This window comes from Rana temporaria, chromosome 4 (genome assembly GCF_905171775.1).
Source record: "Rana temporaria chromosome 4, aRanTem1.1, whole genome shotgun sequence".
Classification (NCBI taxonomy): Eukaryota; Metazoa; Chordata; class Amphibia; order Anura; family Ranidae; genus Rana; species Rana temporaria.
In genome coordinates this window covers 305,419,780-305,433,524 of record NC_053492.1, presented here as the reverse complement: position 1 = coordinate 305,433,524, position 13,745 = coordinate 305,419,780, and the positions used below count along the sequence as shown (strand labels likewise).

Here is a 13,745-nt window from a genome sequence, read left to right as displayed (position 1 = left end):
GGCCACGTCACCTGCCACATCACCTGTTCACATCACCTGGCACGTCACCTGCCACAAGTTGTGGATTGTTCACTTGCCACATCAGCTGGCAGGTCACTTGCCACAAGTTGTGGATTGTCCACTTGCCACGTCACCAGGCCATGTCACCTGGCCACATCACCTGCCACAAGTTGTGGATTGTCCACTTGCCACATCACCTGGCCACGTCACCTGCTATGTCACATGGCCATGTCACCTGCCACAAGTTGTGGATTGTCCACTGGCCACATCACCTGGCCACAAGTTGTGGATTGTCCACTTGCCACGTCACCTGGCCACAAGTTGTGGATTGTCCACTGGCCACATCACCTGTCACAAGTTGCAGATTGTCCACTTGCCATGTCACATGGCCACGTCACCTGCCACATCACCTGTTCACATCACCTGGCACGTCACCTGCCACAAGTTGTGGATTGTTCACTTGCCACATCAGCTGGCAGGTCACTTGCCACAAGTTGTGGATTGTCCACTTGCCACGTCACCAGGCCATGTCACCTGGCCACATCACCTGCCACATCACCTGCCACAAGTTGTGGATTGTCCACTTGCTACATCACCTGGCCACGTCACCTGCTATGTCACATGGCCATGTCACCTGCCACAAGTTGTGGATTGTCCACTGGCCACATCACCTGGCCAGAAGTTGTGGATTGTCCACTTGCCACGTCACCTGGCCACAAGTTGTGGATTGTCCACTGGCCACATCACCTGGCAATGTCATCTGGCCATGTCACCTGTCACAAGTTGTGGATTGTCCACTTGCCACAAGTTGCAGATTGTCCACTTGCCATGTCACCTGGCCATGTCATCTGCCACGTCACCTGTTCACATCACCTGGCACGTCACCTGGCCACAAGTTGTGGATTGTCCACTTGCCACATTACCTGGCCACGTTACCTGCCACAAGTTGTGGACTGTCCACTTGCCACGTCACCAGGCCATGTCACCTGGCCACGTCACCTGGCCACATCACCTGCCACAAGTTGTGGATTGTCCACTTGCCACATGACCTGGCCACGTCACCTGCCACAAGTTGTGGATTGTCCACTGGCCACGTGACCTGGCCATGTCACCTGCCACATCACCTGGCCACGTCACCTACCACAAGTTGTGGATTGTCCACTTGCCATGTCACCTGGCCATGTCACCTGCCACAAGTTGTGGATTTTCCACTGGCCACGTCACTTGACACAAGTTGTGGATTGTCCACAATGCAATGCAAGCAATTACAGTTTTTTATGTTTTTTTAATGGTTTTCATCATTTGCCATAATTTTTGAGATTTCTAATGTAAAAAAATAGGTCACCTTTAAAAACGCCTATAAACGAAAATCGCCGGTATTGTGTTTGCTGCGTTTAGCGGCGTTTCGCGTCTGAACCCATTTTTTTGCTTCTGAAAAAACGAGCATAAACGCAACTGCCGAAAAACACAGAAAAACTTGACTGTGTGCATGGACACATAGGATAACATTGAATGTGTTCAGGGGCAGTTGAAAAAGCTGTCCAAATGCCTCTGAACACGCGTTTACCAGCGTCTTGTGTGCATGGGGCCCAATACTCTGCAGACTTCTCTTATCAGTAATGCCATTCCTTAAAAACAAGTTCTCTGTGAATTCCCTGATAGCAGCCCCCAGAATCAGTCCTGTGCGATGCACTGCGGAGTTCTCTGACCACTCATAGCAGCCCATATGGGAAGTTTGCTGTGCAATACTCTGCACAGTTCTCTGATAACAGCCAATAAAGAGAGAGGGAAGGAAAGAAGGAGGAAAAGAAAGAAAGAGGGAAAGAAAGAAAGAGGGGGAGAGAGAGAGAGAGAGAGAGAGAGAGAGAGAAACAGGTTTGGCTACACTTTCTTCTTCACAGACAGATATTGCAGTGCTATTCAGAAATAAGACACTTCTTCCTCACCTGAACCAGTAACCTGCAGCTCCACGCACACGGCTACTAATCCACAGTGCACCCATTGGCTGATATGCGGTGCAGCCCGTCTCCTGCTATCTCCTCAGTCACAAACTGCCTGAAGTTGTCTCCTGTTTCCCTCCCTCTCCCTCTATCACCCAGTCCTGGCTTCCAGCCCACCCACCTTACTACGTGGGTGGCCCGGGATAACACTGGGTCACGGCGGAGCAGTGACATTTTTTGTAAGAGGGAACAGACACCCTGGCCCTGCCCGGGACAAATACGATTTTCTGGGATTTTGCCTGGGATGGCCTCAGCCTGGGAAATAGGTCTGAAATGCTTGAATGTCCCGGGAAAATCGTGACTGTTGGCAACTATGATATTAGAGAGCACACTCACCAAATAACAGAAAATGCATTATCTTCCATTCATACAGATACACTTGGCTGAGCTGGATCTATTGAGGCGATTTAAGCTGCACACCAAGAAGGAACTGAGAAATAACTATAGGCAAAACTTTCTTTTGTTTTGGATAGAGTGGAGAGGAATTAGAATGTTAGTAATGTTTTATTGCTGTCTATGCCTTTAGGAGATTCACCCTCTATTTGTCCTGTTTACCATTTTCATTGAAAGCAAAAGGAAAATCAAAAATTTTGGGCTGTCCCCAGTAAAGTAATAGATGGGAAATTTTCCAATGGAGACACTAATTCTGGTGATCTTGGGGTCCCCAAGGATATTGCTTAATTTGCAGGGATTTCCTCACTTCCTATAGTTTGGCTATAGGACAAAGAGTGACGGTAAATCTCTGCGATGGGACACAGATGGGGGAAGAAAAAAAAAATCTGACAGCGGCTATAATCCTCCCTATCTCTTGTAAGACGCGTGTGCATGTGGTGAGGGGATTTGTGTGAACACCGTTTTTACCTGGATCACTTTAGGAATATTGGCACATAAGAGGTCATTCATCACAGAATTGGGTGTTCACCTTTAACCCTAAAAATAACTTTCTATTAACAGCTTGCCTCCTATCTGGCTGTTAGTAGGCAGATTTCGTAATCTGCCTAGTTCCTGGTCCCAGGTGGTTCAACTTCCTGTCCTAAGACCCCATTGCCTCTTGGGAAATGATGACACTTATTTCCCAGGAGTCTCTGGGCATTACTGTGCCTAAAAATCGCCCAGCAATCACCTCTCCCTGAAAACCAGGAAGAAAAAGGAACTGGGCTTCACATGCCCACACATATTATGGATACCGCCACAACATGTGCTGGAGGATATAAGGCAAGTGTTTGCAATGATTTCTGGAACGACTGGGGTTCTATTAATATGTTTTAGGGACTATCTAATGTGATTCATTTTAGCTTGCAAAAAAAAAAAAAAAATGATGCCCAAAACCCCACATTAACCACTTCCGTACCATAGGACGTCATAGGACGTCCTGGACGTCAGTGGGGGATATCTGAATGATGCCTGCAGCTACAGGCATCATTCAGATATCCTTTTTTTCAGCCGGCGATTTCACGCACCATAAGAACGATCATAGCGTTGTTTCCGCCGCTTGATCGTTCTTAAACGCCCCTGTCCCCAGTAGCTCGCTCTCAGAAGCGAACAAGCACGTAAGTCCCGCCCATATATGTAAACACCGTTCAAACCACACATGTGAGGTATCGCCGCGTGCGTTAGAGCGAGTGCAATAATTCTAGTACAAGACCTCCTCTGTAACTCTAAACTGGTAACCTGTAAAAAAATGTAAGCATTGCCTATAGAGATTTTTTAAGTACCAAAGTTTGGCGCCATTCCAATTTTAAAGCGTGACAAGTTAGGTATCTATTTACTCGGCGTAACATCATCTTTCACATTATACAAAAAAATTGGGCTAACTTTACAATCTTGTTATTTTTTACATCATGAAACTGTTTTTTTCCCCAAAAAAAAGGCGTTTGAAAAATGATTGCGCAAATACCGTGCGAGATAAAAAGTTGCAATGACCACCACTTTATTCCCTAGGGTGTCTGCTAACAAAAATATATATAATGTTTGGGGGTTCTGAGTAATTTTCTAGCAAAACAATTATGATTTTTACATGAAGGAGAGAAGTGCCAGAATAGGCGCGGTACGGAAGTGGTTAAAGGTTATTTTTTTGGACTTATGTATGGACACATTTTTCTTTTGAAAGACATTATCTTTTTTTATTTACAGGGTGTTTGTTTTTATTAGTTATTTACACTTAAATGTTTGTTATGAAATACGATAACATAAGATTATTGTTGTGTGGTTAAAAGCATTGCAATATTCACAATTTTTTTAATTCTAGAGTTTGGCATGAGATTAGCGCACCCATTTTTAGTTATTGTCTATTAAGTCTTGTGTTCGGACTAATTTGGTTGCAGCTTTCTTTAAATTGCAACTCACTTTGCATCATATGTTTTGTTCTCTCACATTGAGAGGTAGGGAGATAAGCGCAGGAATCTTTATTATTTTAATCCTCCCTTGTTCTATCCAAAATGAAAAAAACATTTTGCCTATACTTCTACTTTAAAAAGTTATACAAGTATTGAAGGTTATATCCAGATGTGACATTTAGAAACAAAAAGACCCTTTATTGTAATATAGTGCAAGAGAATCTTCTACCCATGTGTTGGGTGTACTGAGCAGTTGCTGCCATAATAACTGGGCAGATTGGTGGTCGATTGATGCACTGGATTCATCACCTGTGGAGGAGCAAAAAGGTAAAAGATAAAAGATGGTAATCCGAATTGGCTACTGGGAGCTTACAGTAATCTCTACCAATAACAAATAAGTTGTTAGTCAAAAAATTATAGACAAAAATGATACTGTATATACTTGAGTATAAGCCGACCCGAATATAAGCCGAGGCACCTAATTTTACCACAAAAAATGGAAAAACCTATTGACTCGAGTATAAGCTTAGGGTGTCCATCTGCATGCCTCACTTTGCCTCAATGTGTCCATGCCTCACTGTGCCCATGCCTCACTGTGCCCATGACTAGACTGACATTTAACATGGGAGTCTATGGAAGGGGTGCCCGGTTTGAAAAATTGGTGCTCCCAGCCGTAGGTCCCCCAGACAACAAACTTTGCACACGTGTAGAGGAAAAGTGGGGCTACATGTGTGCCTATGGTCCCCAAAGTCCGGGAAAAAGGTGACTCGAGTATAAGCCGAGGGGGAATTTTCAGCACCAGAAAATGTGCTGAAAAACTTGGCTTATACTCGAGTATATACAGTATATTGGTTTTAAACTGGTGACAGCAGATTGAACCTCTGGCTTCTTCAGGCACCCACAGAAATCAAAATACTGTTGCCATTTTAGCCAGATCAAGCATGGATTTCCTTGTTTATGTATGAACGCTGAAAACAGCAGACACCTGTGCTCACTGTTCTCAATGAAATTAGTGATTAGTGGGGTTGGACCTTTTTTTGGATAATTGTTTACCCTTCTGGGTCTGGCTGTAATTTCCTTTTCTTTCCACCATAGACATAAATATGAATTTTAAAATTGTCTAAAAGTACATGTTAATTGACAAAGAATTTAGAAAGAAAACAATTGTGCGTCTGCATATAAAGCTTAGTATTCTTTGGGTAAAGCACTGATTCTTAGCTCTGTGACTTTGCCGCTGGTATCTTTATGGACAGGAAGGCAGGTGTTTTATGTAGAGGACTCCAATGCAGGAGAGGCGAGTTTACATACGGGAGAGTTAGGCTGCAATGACAGTTGCACTCCTGCAGTAACCTTTTCTAAAAGAAGAAGAAATTATTTGGGAAGTATAAACAACTTTTAAGCTTCATGCACACTGGGAGCTGAAAAAACACTGGATAAAAAATGTTCATTAGTTTTGTTTTTTGATAGCGTATTTCCATTTTTGTGCTGGTGTTTTGCCTTTCGTTAATGTTGATGGTGACAAGGGCCTCTTCCCCACAGCCCTGGCTAGTGGTTGTGGGGGTCTGCGGGTGGGGAGGTTATGGTGTCACAAGGGGTGGGTTCACCCCATGACATCACCGGGTGGTCCTGCCCCTTAGTTTATTAAGCGGCAGCTACGAAGTGGAGCTGTCAGTGCCAGTCAGTGTCGGTTCGGCGGCCGGTGTTCATCATGATTGACATTGGATCTACACTAAGGGACAATTTTTTTAAATGTTTATCTTTTTAAGAAAGGACTTGTCAAAAACTGGCTCTGGGTTTTTACTCAATTTTTAGTGAATGAGTAGGGATACTATGGGCAGGATCTGGGGGCCCCCCTGCCCCAAAGCACCCCTCCATGTTGAGGGCATGTGTTCTGGTATGGTTTGTGGGGGGGGTGATCACTCATCCCCCCTCTTTCCTGGCCTGCTCAGCTGCATGCTCAGATAAGGGTCTGGTATGGGTTTGGGGGGGGGGGGGGTGCAGCCTTGCTGTTTTTTTCCCTCAAGATTTAAATGCTGGCATTCTTTTGTTTACATTCAGCTGCCAGCAGGGAACCCTTCTGGCAGCAGCTGATGATTCATACATTGTTAAAGGATGCTGGCTCTTTAAAAAAATAATAAAAAATGCTGTGCTTTGGCACTTAGCAGCTGTTTGCAGAGTTTAGGATATTTAGGGGCTTTCAGCATTTTTTTCTGCTGGCAAATCACTCCCAAAACCACAAAAAAATAACAGAAGTGTATTATCTGCTCCTAAACGCTGAAGCTTAAAAATACCTCTAGACTAAAATAGAGTGCATGGACACATAGGATAACTATTTGCTTCTAGAAGCAGAAAATAAAATGCTAAAAAGCTACTGCTAGTGTCCATGGAGACTTATGTCCGGTACACACGATCCGATTATCGGACGAATGATCGTTCGTTTTTTTTTGTATACTAATCTCACGTCGAATCTGATGAGTTTACTAAAGTTACGAAAATTCTCGTACGGCAGAATAAAAAATCGGAAGGGATGTCCTGTGTTGTACTGCATTTGTATTGCATTTTCGAACGACAGCTGTACTGATTAAATGAAAATCGTACGATCTGGCATCGTACGAAAAAAAATTCCGTGCATGTCCGATAGAATAAAATCGGATGAACTGTCCTGATCGGTTCGCGGAGGCTCTGTACCAACGATCCGATTATCGTACGATCGATTCGAAAGCGGCATTTTTCGTACGATATTCGGATCGTGTGTACGGGGCATTAGGTTTCCCAGATCACATTTTTTTGCATTTAGATATTCCTGCTCTTAAGTGTGTTTAGCTGCATATAGACACCTTTAGCCATATCAAGTCCATTAGATCATTGTTTTACAGGATTACAAAAGACAAGAAGCTCACTTGGGGAATAATTCTATAATAGATGAGGCACAATGTACAGTGAGAGGTTGGCATACAGCAGGGATAGGCAACCGTGGCCCTCCAGCTGTGGTGAAACTAAAAGGCCCACGAGACATTGCAAGACCCTGACAATCACAGGCATGACTCCTAGAGGCAGAGGCATGATGGGATTTGTAGTTTCACCACAGCTGGAGTGCCAAGGTTGCCTTACCCCTGGCATTCAGTATGTCAGTATTTCTTTATTTCCTGTTACCTGTGCTCATACTGGTCCCGCCCACAAAGAGCTCATTCAAACCCTGGTCCCAAACAGTAAGATCTAGTCGTGACTTCTTCAGATCATCTTGATTCATAATGTTATAAACGATGGAGTGATTCCACTCTGGATAAGCTTGTCTTCTTAGAACTGGGGTCCTTTTCTTTAATTGATGTTTGTTTGGCAGGATAAGACAGCTTACATATACATAAAAAGAAAAATATTAATAAAGATAGATGTGGGCATATATAGTATTGTAGTTTTAATATGTTGTTTTGTCAGAATACAAAACATTAATAAAATGTCTGGCAGCTCACCTTTTTACAAATGGACTTAAAGTTCCATCTGGTCTTAATGGCAAATTCTTGGCACTTTTTATTACAAGATGAAGCTGGACCGTTCCCAAATGTTTACCTTCTACACCTGCATGATGAAAACTGTTACAATAAGACATTCATAGATTGGATGGTGACTCAAACTTCAGGTCCCAACATACTGTACATACCTTGTGATGAATGGTGCTCATACTGGAAAGTTGTGGGAACTTGGGGTATTTCTAATCTGATTCTCAGATGCAACTCTCCATGATATTGTACTGTATATTCTTCATGCTTCTGTGGCTAGACAAAACAAAAGACACAAATATTGAAGTAGAATTCCAGTCAAACCCTAACTACTCTTAAAAATGCCCCCCCCCCCCTCTCCGAACACCTATTCTGACTAACCTTTGTAATAAAAGATCTGTATACTTACCAATCATGCTGCTCCAATCCAGTCACATGATTGGCTCCTCTCTCTCAGCCAGCATTGGCCGCAGGGGAGAGGAGGGTACAGTGACAATGGATGAGCCATAGTAAGCCTATGAGTGATGTCACCGCTCAGGCATTACCAGCTGTTGCCGGGCGCTTTGTTCATTCCCCTGCAGTCGTCACTGGCTGATACATGGGAGATCACACAGCTGGAGGCCTGTAAATACATACTGAGGCCGGGATTCAGAGAGATTGTTGTATCTTTAGTGCGGCGTAGCGCATCTGATATGCGCTACGCCAACGTAACTTAGAGTGGCTCGTACTGTATTCAGAAAGGACTTGCTCCCTTTCTTACGCCGACGTAACGTAAAATGGCCGGCGTAAGCCCGCCTAATTCAAAGTAGCAAGGCCGTGGGCGTGTTGTATTTAAATTAACCGTGACCCCATGTAAATGAGTGGCCGAACGAACGGCGCATGCACGCGCATGCTCACAATCACGTCGAATTTACTCCATAACTTACGCCGGCTCAATGCCTGTGACGTGAACGTAACCTACGCCCAGCCCCATTCACGTACGACTTACGTAAACGATGTAAAAATATACGCTTGTTCCGACGTCCATACTTTGCATTACCTGCGCCTCATATAGCAGGGGTAACTTTATGCCGGACGTAAGCCTTACGTAAACGGCGTAGCTAAATCCGAGGGCGCAAGTACGTTTGTGAATCGGCGTATCTAGGTCATTTGCATATTCAACTCGTAAATCTATGGAAGCGCCCCTTGCGGCCAGCGTAAATATGCACCCAAGATACGACGGCGTAGGAGACTTACGTCGGTCGTATCTTGGCCAAATTCAGGCGTATCTGGTTTCCAGAATACGCGTAAAGATACGACGGCGCACATTTGGACTTACGACGGCGTATCTGGAGATACATCGTCGTAAGTCCTTTCTGAATCCCGGCCAGTATGTATACAGAGCTTTTCTTACACAGGTTAATCAGAATAGGCGTTGTGAGGGAGAAGAAAGCACTTTTAAGAGTAGTTATGGTTTGACTGGAATTCTACTTTAATAAAATAGGGCATCAAAATAAAGTGTCTGTAAAGGCAATAGGTTTTTATCTTACTGCAGGTAAAAAAACTTCTGCGTGCAGCTTCCCCTGCAGCCACTCCCCTCCCCCAATGCATAGCTGAGCTCTATCTCAATCCAGCGATGTGCTTGCTATGAGGGCACCTCCCAAGAGGAGGAGGATCGGGGCTGCTCTGTGCAAAACTATCACACAGAGCAGGTAAGTATAACATGTTTGTTAGTTTAAAAAATAAAAAACATGCCTTTAATATTACTTTAAGTGATGATTTCCACCACTAGTTATTAATATTCCAATAGAATGGTCATACAGAAATAGTTTCCGCTACCAGCCCTAAAGGGTATATAAAAGGCAAAACTTTTTATTTTAGTTTTAGACCCCCTGCCAATTTTTTGTTGCTGCCTTGTTCCCACTTGGGAGAAAGTTTTGTTGTGAGAGCAAGAGGTGCGGAAAAATTTATGAGGACAACTGTTCTGATAAAGACTGTCTAAAGCCTAGTACACACGGGCCAAATGTTGGGCGACATCGGCTGGTTTAAAAAAAAAAACAGCCGACATTCCACCCGTGTGTATGGCAGACGTACCGTACGGCCGGCTTCTGTCAGATGAGCATGCTGGAAAACCAGCAGCTGACCGTCTCCTTGGCTGAGAGCGCTGACTGGAGTATTCTGGTGGGGGGCCATTCCCTTGCATAACACAATAGAAGGGGTGATCGCTGTCCTAACATCAAATTGTTAGTACAGAAGCTTCGATCGGAGCTGTCAGGTTTTTTTAATGAAAAAAATAGTGGTCAGTACAGTAAGAGTGGAGTTCCCTGGCCTTGGGGCAATTTCTTCTCATTTTCTGTTGTGCTTCCAACACAGGAAGTGAAGGGAAAACTTCTTAGCAGGCCACAGATAGGAAACAAATCCTTATAAATCCTTATAATGGTTTTAACCCTTCATTGCAGTATACAAAAAAAATGTTTTGGCTTGCCATACACTTTAATTACTCAAAGATTAGGTCATGATCAGGATAATGATACTTGTAAATTAATCAGTCAGTAATAGATTAAAGGGGTTGTAAAGGTTCATCTTTTATTTTCTAAATAGGTTCCTTTAAGCTAGTGCATTGTTGGTTCACTTACCTTTTCCTTCGATTTCCCTTCTAAATGTTTTTTTTCTTTGTTTGAATTTCTTACTATCCGTTTCTCCTCCGTAAGCTTTCCACCATCATCCGAGCGGTGGAAAGTCATTCAGAACAGCTTACTGAACACCTTACTGAGGAGGAACAGGAAGTGAGAAATTCAGACAAAGAAAACAAAGAAAAAAAATATTTAGAAGGAAAATAGAAGGAAAAGGTAAGCGAACCAACAATGCACAAGCTTAAAGGAACCTATTTAAAATATAAAAAAGGAACCTTTACAACCCCTTTAAGCTTTTAGCCTCTCCATGTGTTGTGAGGAAAGTTATTCCTGCGATATGCTGAAAAAAATACCAACCGTATGGCTTGTGTATCTGTATAGACAGGTCAGGGACAGTCCATAAAGTCAGTTCTTAAATTTTTTTTCTATTTTTGATAATTGGTACATGTACCTTTAGGGCTATAGGGGTCGATTCACAAAGAGTTAAATAACGGCAAAATAACGCATGTGGTAAATTAGTTAAATTCACTAAATAATTTAGCGTTAAATAAGTAATGCAATATTTTTTCGATTGTTCGGCAACTAGTGCATTTATTCATGCGGTTATTTATCGCATGTTTCGGTGGTTAAGTGTATATGCACACATACTTACATATATGGGGGCAGATCCACATACATCTGCGCTGGACGCAGCGTATCTAAGATACGCTACGCCGCTGTAACTTACTTTTAGTTGGTTTGAATCCTCAACGAATCCGCGCCATAAGTTACGGCGGCGTAGCGCATCTCTCGCGGCCTAAGGGCGCGGAATTCTAATTCGGCGGGTAGGGGGGCGTGTTTCGCCGCATGCGAACGAACTGCGCATGCGCGTCCATAAAAACTCCCAGGGTGCATTGCTCCAAATGACGTCGCAAGGACGTCATTGTTTTCAACGTGAACGTAAATGTATGGGGCTGGACGCCAGCCCCATTCACGGACGACTTACGCAAACGACGTAAAATTTACAAAATTATACGCGGGAACGACGGACATACTTAACATTGAGTACGCCACCATATAGCAGCTTTAACTATACGCCGGAAAAAGCCGAACGGAAACGACGTAAAAAAATGCGACGGCCGGTCGTACGTTCATGGATCGTCAGAAATAGTCAATTTGCATACTCGACGCGGATTACGACGGGAACGCCACCTAGCGGACGCCGAAAAATTGCATCTAAGATCCGACGGCCTACGAAGACGTACGCCTGTCGGATCTAGACGAGATGCCGTCGTATCTTGTTTTGAGGATTCAAAACAAAGATACGACGCAGGAATTTTGAAATTACGCCGGCGTATCAGTAGATACGCCGGCGTAATTTCTTTGTGGATCTACCCCATGGTCTATATATATATTATTTATATTACTTTTTAACCTTTTTTTAGTTTGTGTTTTGTTTGTGAATTGGATTTAACAGATTACCGCACAATTTTTTGCAAAATTTACAGACAAATGTAAAGCTTAGTGAATTGACCCCCATGATTTTTGAGCAGCCTTGTCAGGGACCTTTCTAGACCCTGGCACCCTGGTCATGTGCCACAGGTTTTCTGCTGACTCTCCTTTGCTATATACATGATGCTGTTAGTAAGACAAACATAATTGAATCTATGCTCAAGTTTGTTTGTAAGATAATTTTTTTTATTAAGAAAAAACATTCTCACTCCCCAACCTATATTTTTCCCTCACAGCTCTTAGGAATTACAGTATGTTGAGAATGTAATTTAGTTAGTTAGAAAATCTGGCATTTTTTTTAAATTGGACTATCATGTTCTTTTATTTACCTGGTCATACATTTAATTTTCAGTTTTAAACTAGATCATCAAATTTAGTAAATTGTTCTCACTATCTCTGACTTTATTTTTTTATAGAATTAAAGGGTCACTAAAGGAAAAAAATGTTTTAAGCTAAATAGCTTTGTTTACCTTACTGCAGTCCTGGTTTCATGTCCTCATTGTTCGTTTTTGCTTTGATGTTGCTGTAATTCCTCTCTGTTCTGGACACTTCCTGGCTGTCTGTTTCCTGATCACCACAGTACTGGGAGATTTCTCACTGTGGTGACTAATCAAGGAGGTGTGTTGGCATACTTGCCAACTGTCCCGTTTTTAAAGGGACAGTCCCGTCAAATAGGACCTAGTCCCGGCTAATTTAGCCTGCCGGGACTTGTCCCGGCTAGTGGGGAAGGCAGGTGCGGCAGTATGTTTATACATCTCCCTGCAGTCCCCACTGCAGGGTGAGACGGAGTGAACTGAGCCCCGCCCCCCTCCCTCTCCTGCTCTGTGATGTTTCGATGTGTACACAGAGGAGGAGGGGGAGGAGAAGGAGGCTCACCACGCTGCTGCCGAGAAAAGCTGCTCTTCTGACAAAATGACACATGTCCTGATGCAAAGTAAGTGAGCCTTCCAGAGGGGGAGGGAGGGGGTCATGCCTACGGGTTACAGTTTACTGTGAGTAATTTTGGGGGAAAGGAAATGTTCTAGGGGGCACTTTATGATGTATGCTGCAAGGGGGCTTGGATATGAAATCCACCCCCTTAGCACATATTCCTCCCCCCCAAATTAAAGCTGCTGTCTACCACAGAGGGGGTGGCCCTTGGCATCCCAGAAGAGATGTGGCAAATTGCTCCAGGTGCCCATACTAATGCCCCCTTTCCAGGCAAGTTAGCAAAGTGTGGGTTCCAGGTCACAGGTCCAGGTTCACACTGAAAAACACAGGAACACGCTGTGCGTTCTGTGCAATTTCAGCCCAATTATGTCCGCACACTCTCTGACCATCTCCTATACCATGTCTGCAGTCTCTGACTAAGGATGAGTTCCAGCGTTTTCACACAGCCCATGTGCAGAGCCCACCAGGAAGTCAGCACTGCGCTAATCACAGGCAGTGAGTCATAGGTGTACAAGGCAGGAGGCGTGCTGATACTTGTAGTCCTTTATATTGGACCTTCCCTTACCCTAAGGACTTCCTCTCCCCTCTTACACAATCACAAAGGTTGTATCAATTTCCTGTAATTCTCTCTTTATTGAGTATATAATCCAGTGGTCTCAAAGTACCGTCCCGCGGGCCATTTGCGGCCCGCGGACCAGTTATAAATGGCCCGCAGGCAGGGCGGAAGTGGGGGGAGTAGATTTCCTTCACATGCAGAGTAGCGCAGGAAGCGTCTCTGTCGTAAGTTCACTTCTCTGTCTCACGCTGCAGCTGCTCCCCGCCCCCCGGCGCCCCCCTTCTCTCTTCTCGTCCATCCCTATTTGCTTGTGATATCACCTG

The 13,745-nt window shown here is 44.0% G+C and overlaps 1 protein-coding gene across 3 annotated transcripts in view; it reads right to left on the bottom strand.

Annotated features, from left to right (window-relative positions):
- Positions 1-4,508: 4,508 nt before the first annotated feature.
- The window catches only part of SYTL3 (synaptotagmin like 3), a 141,182-nt gene continuing 131,945 nt past the window's right edge, over positions 4,509-13,745 (bottom strand). For all 3 annotated transcript variants that reach the window (XM_040350553.1, XM_040350555.1, XM_040350554.1), the window contains exons 15-18: positions 7,995-8,109; positions 7,807-7,912; positions 7,490-7,686; positions 4,509-4,645 (exon numbers count right to left, since the gene is read on the bottom strand). In XM_040350553.1, the coding sequence (XP_040206487.1) occupies positions 4,515-4,645; positions 7,490-7,686; positions 7,807-7,912; positions 7,995-8,109 (549 nt within the window). In that variant the 3' untranslated portion in view covers positions 4,509-4,514. The remainder of the gene's footprint in view (positions 4,646-7,489; positions 7,687-7,806; positions 7,913-7,994; positions 8,110-13,745) is intronic.